We start from the raw sequence: 10851 nt of genomic DNA on the forward strand, positions 1-10851 counted from the left end.
GAGACTGTTGTAAAAGTGAGAGGTTTAGCGCTACAAAACCAGGTTCAATCCACCATTTTTCTACATTTGAAAATGCCTGTACCAAGTCAGGAATATGACAGTTGTTGTCATTTCGTTTGATGTGTTTTGTCATTTTATTTTGCCATGTGATTAGGGACTTTCCGATTGAACTTTCCTCGGAGTTCAGTTATTTTTTACAGTGCTATTTAGTTTTCAAAGGAGGGATGGTCGTGCGAGCCCCTTCAGAATACGGGTGTGTAATATTTTGCTAGATGTTCGAATACTATTCTTAATTCAGAAAAATTAATACAATAGAGAGAAAAAAAGATAGTTATATATCAATATTTATTAAAAGGTAACTGGCAGTCTATAATTAAACATCTGTTGTCTGTCTTTTGATACACGATAAAGATCGGAAGAAAGCAAAAATGTTTGATCCAAATATTTTCTTTTTTTCTGCTTTGTTTTTGTCGACCTTGTCATCGATATCTGTTTGTGTTTCTCTACTTTTAACATCAATTACTTCCATTTTGAATTCTTTTTCTTGTCTCCTTTTTGTCTTCTTATCATTGGACCTTTTCTTCTCTTCTGTTTTCTTTGGCTCATTCGTTGTTTTGTTTTTCTTTTTATCCTGTTTTTCCCTGTCAGTATTTTGGGTTTTGATGATTTTCTCTATTTCACCTTTGACCTTTTTTGTTTCTGTAAATGTAAAAATACAGAATGTTGATCAGAATAAATACTTTTTTGTCGTCCTTAATATGCATGTAATATTTGCCACTGGACTTTAAGCAACCAACAATCAATCAATGCTAATAACAAACAAATTTAGATACATTGAGACACATATGTGTAGAGAACCCTGATTATGGACAGGCAAATGAATAAACCATAAATAAGTGTATCAACTGTGAAATGCATGGAAGAAATAGAAAACAAAACAATTCATATAACTACCTTTTTCTAATGTCCTCTTCTGTTTGTCTTCCATCTTTTCCCTCCTTTTTAATTCCTTTTCCCACTGTATTTTAACCTCTCTTGTGTATTTTTTAGTCTTCTTGGCTACTTTTTTAAAATGCTTCTTAACCTTCTTTTCTTCTTTCCTAGCTTTTCTCTCATTCTTTTTCACTTCCTTATTAATTTCTCTTTTCTTCTTTTGCTGATCTTTATCATTTTGCTCTGTATATATCAAATCCAGTAAAGAAAACTGGACTGGTTTCTACAAATAAAAATTAAGATATTTAGTACGTTGAATGGAACGACTTTTTATGGTAAAAGTATTATTATTAACGATTATCTCTGCTATAGAAAGTTCATAATTTATTAGGAAATTCAATTGATCTGCATTTTTTTTTTATATAAATTAAGAAACCTTGTGGATGCAAATATTTAAGAAAATTCCTTGACTGTTTATATTGATTCGAAAGTATACTATGGTGTAATGATTATAATTTTAGATTTTATTTGAAAATGTTTTATGCAATTCTATCACACTTTAATTTTCCTGCGTTTCTATTTTTACCTTATAGCCGACGGCATCCTTAAAGGGATTGTCAGCTATTTTCTGCTCATGAATCTTTGTGATAATTTTTCCTGAAAAAAATAAAACAAAGTACATGTACAGAACGCATACAGAACATGTTGAGTCTCTTATCATCTATCATTGACATATTATTTCGTGATTACGTCCAGTAGCAAATATTTCATACGTGCATCACGCTCTATAGAACATATCTAAGTACAAGGTCTCGTATAATCCTATATATGTGATCTGACGTGAAAAGCATAAGCGGACTTTACTTTCGAAACTTTTAATGGAATTTTAAAACACATTGTATCCGGCGTATTTTTTTTTAGTATTGATTTGATACTTCTTATACTAGCAGGGTAAATATAAATCAGTGCTACATTTAGAAATAATGTACCTGTAGGTATAATAAGCGCTTCCTCGTGTTTAGCTCCCTCTAGATCACCCTCTGCCTCTTTCCCATCCTCGAAGGAGAAACTCGACTTATCCTCAGGTTGTCTCCCTTCTTTATCGTTACACTGATAATCTGCTACGGTGTCTCCACTTTGTCTCCCTTCTTTCTCAATACACTTATATTCTTCTATGGTGTCTCCACTTTGTCTCCCTTCTTTATCATTACACTTATAACCTTCTACGATGTCTCCACTTTGTCTCCCTTCTTTATCAATACACTTATAACCTTCTATGGTGTCTCCACTTTGTCTCCCTTCTTTATCATTTAACTTATAATCTTCTACGGTGTCTCCACTTTGTCTCCCTTCTTTATCATTACACTTATCATCTTCTACGGTGTCTCCACTTTGTCTCCCTTCTTTATCAATACACTTATAACCTTCTACGGTGTCTCCACTTTGTCTCCCTTCTTTATCATTACACTTATCATCTTCTACGGTGTCTCCACTTTGTCTCCCTTCTTTATCATTACACTTATAACCTTCTACGGTGTCTCCACTTTGTCTCCTTTCTTTATCATTACACTTATCATCTTCTACGGTGTCTCCACTTTGTCTCCCTTCTTTATCAATACACTTATAACCTTCTACGGTGTCTCCACTTTGTCTCTCTTCTTTATCATTACACTTATCATCTTCTACGGTGTCTCCACTTTGTCTCCCTTCTTTATCAATACACTTATAACCTTCTACGGTGTCTCCACTTTGTCTCCATTCTTTATCATTACACTTATAATCTTCTACGGTGTCTCCACTTTGTCTCCCTTCTTTATCAATACACTTATAACCTTCTACGGTGTCTCCACTTTGTCTCCCTTCTTTATCATTTAACTTATAATCTTCTACGGTGTCTCCACTTTGTCTCCCTTCTTTATCATTACACTTATCATCTTCTACGGTGTCTCCACTTTGTCTCCCTTCTTTATCAATACACTTATAACCTTCTACGGTGTCTCCACTTTGTCTCCATTCTTTATCATTACACTTATCATCTTCTATGGTGTCTCCACTTTGTCTCCCTTCTTTATCAATACACTTATAACCTTCTACGGTGTCTCCACTTTGTCTCCCTTCTTTATCATTACACTTATCATCTTCTACGGTGTCTCCACTTTGTCTCCCTTCTTTATCATTACACTTATAATCTTCTACGGTGTCTCCACTTTGTCTCCCTTCTTTATCATTACACTTATAATCTTCTACGGTGTCTCCACTTTGTCTCCATTCTTTATCATTACAATTATAATCTTCTACAGCGTCTCCACTTTGTCTCCCTTCTTTATCATTTAACTTATAATCTTCTACGGTGTCTCCACTTTGTCTCCCTTCTTTATCATTACACTTATAATCTTCTATGGTGTCTCCACTTTGTCTCCCTTCTTTATCAATACACTTATAACCTTCTACGGCGTCTCCACTTTCAAGTCTGTTCATTCCTTCTAATTCATCTAGAAATAATATATATTACGGTCAAAGGAAATAATAGATAATATATTGCAATTTAGGAATGTATCGTTTATCTTCGCTGGTCAAAGGAAACAACAACAAAAAAATGGGGAATGTGTCCATATGGACACAGATGATGCCCCCGCTAGCATATAACGTTATAAAGGGACATAACTCAAGAACTGTAAAAATGAAGCTGCAAAAATTTGAACTAAACTGAGTTTATTGGTAATAAGCATTTGCTTGTAAGCACTGAATGGTAACGATTGCTCTCGTTTATCAGTTGGTAGTAAAATTGAATATTGCATTGTAAAAGCATTGCTTTTAGCTGATATAACTACTATTCTGGACAAAGAAAAATAACTCCAATTTTCAAAGAAGATTTTAAAAAGCATTGTTCATAACTTGGATTCGACTACCATCATGGACAAAGAAAGATAACTCCAATTTAAAAAAAACAAATTTGATTGATATTTTTTTTAACAATTTTTCAATATGTAAAGGGCATAACTCTAGAACAGTAAAAGTGACGGCACCAAAATTCAAATTTGATCTGATTATTGTAGTAATAAGCATTGTGAATAAGCTTCATAACATTTGGTTGAAGCAAACTTAAGTTAGAGAACGGAAACAAAAAAATAAGCATTTTTTTTTCATTTGTAAAGGGGCATAACTTTAGAACGGTATAAGTGACGACACTAAAATTCAAACCTGATCTGTATTTAGTGGTATTAATCATTCTGTATAAGTTTGATAACATTTGGTTGAGGAAAACTAAAGTTAGAGAACGGAAAACTAACTTTGGGACGTACGTACGGACGGACGGACGGACGTACAGACGGAAAAGGGTAAACTTTATGCCCCCTCCGCCACGACGGGGGCATAAAAAAGACTTCACTAGAATATTTCAATTCGTTTCAAAATATTTTAAAATTCAAATGTTCATTTAAACAAAGGGATTGGACAAAAGGCACTAGAATATAGGCTATTTGTCAAAGCATTCTGGAATTCTAAATATGAAGTATAAGGAGTTGGTATTTTTTTAAGTTGTTTGTAACATTGCATTATGCAATATCAACATTAAACGATCTATCGATAGTAGTCTTGTAGAGTCAAAAGACCATAGAATAGAAAAGAACAGAAAATTGAGTTACATTTAAATTTCAAACATAAGTGTAAGAGATAAATTTGTCCTGGTAAAATATGTCTGGGTGGACACATATAACTAGTAGAAAAAGTCCATGGTTACAAAATTTACTAGTATTTTTTGTCCGATCTTAGTAATTTATGTCCCCAGACTAGTTTTCCTAGGAGTTGTAGTCCATGTCATTAATATTCCTAGGTAAAAACGTCCATGTCCTCTTTTATATAGGAAAAATATTAATGAATCAAATCATTTAAGTTTAAACAATGGAAACTTATAAGAGTTGTTTGTTTATATTTTTAATAAAATGTATGTCCCCAGACTAATTTTCCTAGGGAATCATGTCCATGTCATTAATACTCCTAGGTAAAATCGTCCATGCCCTTTATTTTGTAATGTACAAAAATGTTACTAAGTATTTTGATATTGTTATATAGAGTTGTGTATCAATTCTTTTAATAAAGTTTATGTTCCCAGACTAATTTTCCTCGGAAATTTTGTCCATGTCATTAATATTCCTAGGTAAAAATCGTCCATGTCCTGTATTTTAAAAGGAACGTTTTAATGAAACAAATTATTTACACGAAAATGCAATTTCGATGATTTAAAATATTGTTCGGATCAAGAGTTCGAGCATTAAAAATTTAATGACATGAATGTCCCTGGACTAATTTTCCTAGGAAATCATGTCCATTTCAATAATATTGCTACTGCCTAGGTAAAATGTCAGACCTTTTTTTCAAAAGATTAATAAAAATTTCATGTTTCAATATTCAGTTTTACAGTTGTATATGAATATGTCCCCAGACTTATTTTCTTAGGAAATCGTGTCCATGTCAATAACATTCCTAGGTAAAATGTCCATGCCCTTTATTTTAAAATATCAATATAAATGTTATGTTTCAATATTCAGTTATAGAGGTGTGTATTATATTTTAATAAAATATGTCCCCAGACTTATTTTCCTAGGACATCGTGTCCATGTCATTAACATTCCTAGGTTACAAAGTCACTTTTCTTTATTTTAAATGGGAAAAAATAATGAAACTTTCAAATCTTAACTAAAAATATGATTCTGTTTTAATTTTCAATAATTGTTATAAAATAATAAAAAAAAATACTAGTATAACATATTAGGACAACTTTTCCTAGGAAAATATGTGCCAGACATATTTTACTACCTATGGACTTATTTTCCTAGGACAAATTGTCCTTGGACTTACATTCCTAGTAAAATAATGATCATGGACTTGTTTTCCTCGGGAAAAAAGTCTGGCGGACAGATTTTACTACCGGACTAAATTTACTGTTACATAAGCACTGTGGAGATTATTGCCGACATAAACGGCTATCTTTCTCTGTCGTATTTTTGTGTTAACATACCGAGTTCCTTTTTTAAAGCTATTTCCTGTGCCTCAGCAATTTGTATGTCGGTCTCCATATTTTCCTTTTTTTCAAGAGTATACTCGAATACTGCTGCCTTTATAGCGGCCACACAGAACTGTGAAACAGCCTTTTGTTCTCTCTCTTCCTCTTTCGGTGACCTCTCCATGTTTAGTCTCTCTTCCTCTTTCGGTGACCTCTCCATGTTTAGTCTATAAAGTAAAGATTGTTTGCTTAAAACTTTTAAAACGGTTAAAATGTGTTCGAGATTTATTGATCAATGAGACGTCTACTAAAACCTTTTTAACGTTTTTTCCTAATAAAAACAGGAGGAGAGTTGAAAAATAAAGAATTATAAAACAATCTAACCAGCCATAGTGAAAAATAAGGAGATGTAGAATGATTGACAATCAAACACAAGAGTTCTGGTGAAGTGGATGTTAGCAATTATAGGCAATCGTATAGCCTTCAATAATAAGTAAACCTCTGCACATCATATAGTATGTTCTTCGCAATTTTTTTAACATTTTTGGCGGTGTAATGTATTATACAGTATGGACCTGTGTCTTTTGATTGTAAGCGTGTACCCTGACTTTTATCGTACACTTAAAACTGCGAAATAAAAAATACATACCACAGACTGAATCTTCGTAAACAAGCTAAACAGAATACAATTTTGTATAGTATAAAATTTATCCTGCTTCGGTGTATCATCGAATCTTTGACGATAACGTTGTCATCGGCGATGTTTATGACGTCGATAATTGTTGTAAGCACAGTCGCGACCTCCATATGAACTATTAGCGTTTATCCCTATGTATTGTTCATCTCTCAACATGCAGTATCATGCGTTGTATTATTGTATCGCATTTTCAATGTACTACAACACGTACATTGTACGTATTGTACTAATAAAAAACTATTTTTGTTCATCAATTTCCAAAAAAATCGGACTGGTTTTAGCAACGGTTCTTTAGTAGACACAGAGACTTTCTATACTAAAGTCCCTGGTAGACAATTACAAAATTCAGATGATTCATTTACAAAAATTAAATTGACACAATTCCTGTGGTCACATTTAACAAGAGTTTATTGTAATTCAATAATTAGATGACAACATAGACTTTGATCATAACCAATTTTGATAACATTGAGGGCACAGCATCGATGCAGTTATCAATCTGGAACCTCACCATGGAATGGTTAAAATAGTGATCAGTAGTATTTCCAAATGTCAAAACTATGGCAAGCCGTTTTACTATTTATTCGAATTTCAAGATATCTCCTATAATATATAAGATATCTTACATAATTTTATTTTAATAAGATATCTCATATATTATTAGGTGTAATTACCACCATTGATTTCCCCCTATTAGTCTTTGTTAAATTTGCACTTTTCAAAACATTCTGTAGAATTTATCTTTGTTTCAAATAAAGAAATACTTGGCATGAGTAAAGGTTTATCCTGTCCAGTACTATAGAAAAAAATTCACATAACATTTCATTACATATAAGAAAATAACAATCACTGGAAGTTAACCAATCAAATTTCTCCCCTTATTTTATCTGTGTACAAGGTTTAGTCACCATGTAACCTCAAGATTACAAAATATTCTATAGAAATCCCAAAATAAAAAAATAATTGTGCTTTGAAATACCCAAGACATATGTTTATGACACAGAAATCTTTTACTGCAATAAAATGTAGGATTAATTACCTACAACTGTCAAATTCAAGGGAATATTTTTTCGACCTATTTTCGTATACAACCGGGTGTGACGTACCATGATTTGGTGGTATTACACCTAAATAAGATATCTTTAATGTTATATGATATATCCTTAATGTTACATAAGATATCTTTAATGTTATATTAGATATCTTTAATGTTATACAAGATATCTTTAATGTTATATAAGGTATCTCATAAAGTTTAAATGATATCTTATATACTTTATAAGATATCTTATAAAGTATATGAGATATCCTATAAACAATTTTTATATAAGATATCTTATATAATTTATAAGATATCTTTTATAGTTTATAAGATATCTTATATAGTTTATAAGATATCTTATATAGTTTATGAGATATCTTTAATGTTATATAAGATATCTTTAATGTTATATAAGATATCTCATAAAGTTTATATAAGATATCTCATAAAGTTTATATAAGATATCTCATAAAGTTTATATGATATCTTATATACTTTATAAGATATCTTATAAAGTATATGAGATATCCTATAAACAATTTTTATATAAGATATCTTATATAATTTATAAGATATCTTTTATAGTTTATAAGATATCTTATATAGTTTATAAGATATCTTATATAGTTTATAAAATATCTTATATAGTTTATAACATATCTTATATAGTTTATAAGATATCTTATATAGTTTATAACATATCTTATATAGTTTATGAGATATCTTATAAAGACAATTATATAAGATATCTTATATAGTTTATGAGATATCTTATAAAGACAATTATATAAGATATCTGATAAATTATATGAGATATCTTATAAACTATATGAGATATCTAATAAACAATATAATATATCTTATAAACTATATAAGATATCTTATGAACTATATAAGATATCTTATAAACTATTTAAGATATCTATATAAGATATCTTGAAATAAGAATAAATAGCAAAACGGCTTGCCATACAAAACAAAAAACAGCTGCTATTTAATTTTCTAGTATTTAATGAACTTCATTTTCATGTAGATCCGTTACATGGCAACTCAAATTTAGAGGTAACTGACATAAGAATTGGGTAAAAAGAGAAAACTAGAGGCCCACAAAATAGGGTAAAATAAAATCATCATTTAAGGGCAATAACTTCTCAAAAGAGAAATAGTCTACTAACAGTCGACAAAAGTAAACTTTTTATCAGATCTTGCCTTGATGATATTTTTGTTGTGATTTAATGTGTCTATCTATCTATCACAATTTGAAACATACAAGGTAAAACGGGAAAAAAACCTGGTAAAAATCGTCATTAAAGGACAATAACTCAAATAAGGAGTCGTCGTACGATTTCGACCAAATCTTTACGTGTAGATCAGGGGTTGAAGTCATAAAACTTTGCTCAGTGATCATGCTCGAAACATGAAATCCAACATTTTGATTGGTTGATTTTCGAGTACGAGTATAAAAAACCGACTCGAAAGTTTTATGACCGCAAGGCCTGATCTTGCTGATTATATTTGCTTACCTAAGTTTCTATCTTACTATTATAATTTTTAAGATATAAGGCAAACACTCCGATAGAAATTTCTAAAATTGTCATCATAGGGCAAACACGGTAATGAGGAGCAGGCTGACGATTTTGACAATTTGATTATTTGTAGAACTTGTCTTGCTGATCATTTTAGCAGTTTAAAGTTTCTCTCTATCTTTCATAGTTTTCATAATAATAGGAAACAAGGAAATAAAAATGGTAAAATTTGTCATTTTTGGGCAATAGCTCCTATAAGAATTTGTCTGACAGTTTTGGCGTATGTGGACAATTGGTAGAGCTCACCATTTTCAATATTTTTGCTCCTTTCAGATTTTCTCTATCTTTAAGAGTTTACAAAGTAATAGACAGACTTACATTGAACCCCCCCAATGTTCTATTTTTAGCCATGTCGGCCATCTTGTTTGGCAGGCATGGTTACATCGAACACATTTTTTAAACTAAATACGCCAATGATGATTGTAGAAAAGTTTGGTTTAATTTGGACCTGTATTTATAGAGAACATTTTTGTAAAAATTAATGATGAACGACGACTATGTACGATCCATTTCTTCTTACTCGCTGTCTCAGTTTCTAAATGTAGTGAAGATATGATAGAATGGAGTTCCAGTATTTGATGCAAGGGTCCCTTCTTTTCATTCTTCTAAGCAGCTGCTGTATAAAGTCTATCCTTAGCAGTATTATAATAGTTCTATAGTTTGTCTCACAAGCATAAAGGAACAAGGCAGCAGGGAGAGGAGCACAGTTGGTTCCCATGACAACTGTATCTAAATAAATGTTTTTTATATCTGTAAAATTATGTCAAGTTCAGTTAATGTTTAGTTTGAATCAAACTCACTGGTTCGTTTTACTAAGTATGAATTTTCCCTTCCTAAAACTTGATATTTGTTGAAATAGTTATTTCTTTTTTAATAATGATTAAGATTGTAATACAATATTGACTGCTATACCCCATTTTTTAACATTTTCGTCTAGTACCGGTATGTCTGTTTGTTTTGTCTACACATGTCATGTTTGTCTATAAAATGAAATTCTTTTTGGATGTCATAAAAGAGAGAGGTAAAGCTTGTTGTAAAACCAGGTTTAATCTACCATTTGCAGGAAAATGTCTGTACCAAAAATTATCAGTCAGCTGGGCTATATTTCTGTATAGATCTATCCCTTATAGGTTGAAGATATTAAGCTTGAATAAAAATAATTGATTGTAATTGTGATTCAGGGGTACATCATGCAAGACAAACCATTTCACCTGAAACTACAGGTTTCTTTGTGAGATTATCTTATCAGCATACATCATTTTGATAACCTGGCTGAGCATTGTATACAAGCCTGCACCTGTCAACGTATATTTGTTCCACCTTACAGAAATTCCAATGGAAACTTTGTTATAAACAATGTCATAATACCTGTTCCTGTTGGAACACATATTCTATACTATTTATTCCGTTAGGAACATTTACTGTAATATCTATTCCAGAATATTGTTTCCATTTGGAACTTATATTATGAAAAAACTTCTATTCCTTGACACACCAATGGCAGAAATTAATAAAAATAGATGGACAGATGATGTCCCTGCTTGCATACAACATTATAAAGGGAGATAAGTCAAGAAAAGTGAAAGTGATG

The 10851-nt window shown here is 31.2% G+C and overlaps 1 protein-coding gene across 1 annotated transcript; it reads right to left on the reverse strand.

Annotated features, from left to right (window-relative positions):
• Window positions 1-331: 331 nt before the first annotated feature.
• On the reverse strand, window positions 332-6704 carry LOC139526399 (axoneme-associated protein mst101(2)-like). The gene is made up of 6 exons (XM_071321543.1): window positions 6585-6704; window positions 5951-6126; window positions 1923-3425; window positions 1520-1590; window positions 955-1216; window positions 332-699 (listed from the first exon to the last, which is right to left on the reverse strand). The coding sequence occupies exons 2-6, from the start codon at window positions 6117-6119 to the stop codon at window positions 374-376; spliced, it is 2331 nt and encodes a 776-aa protein (XP_071177644.1). The 5' UTR covers window positions 6120-6126; window positions 6585-6704; the 3' UTR covers window positions 332-373.
• Window positions 6705-10851: the final 4147 nt, after the last annotated feature.

This window comes from Mytilus edulis, chromosome 6 (assembly GCF_963676685.1).
Source record: "Mytilus edulis chromosome 6, xbMytEdul2.2, whole genome shotgun sequence".
In the NCBI taxonomy this organism is placed as follows: domain Eukaryota; kingdom Metazoa; phylum Mollusca; class Bivalvia; order Mytilida; family Mytilidae; genus Mytilus; species Mytilus edulis.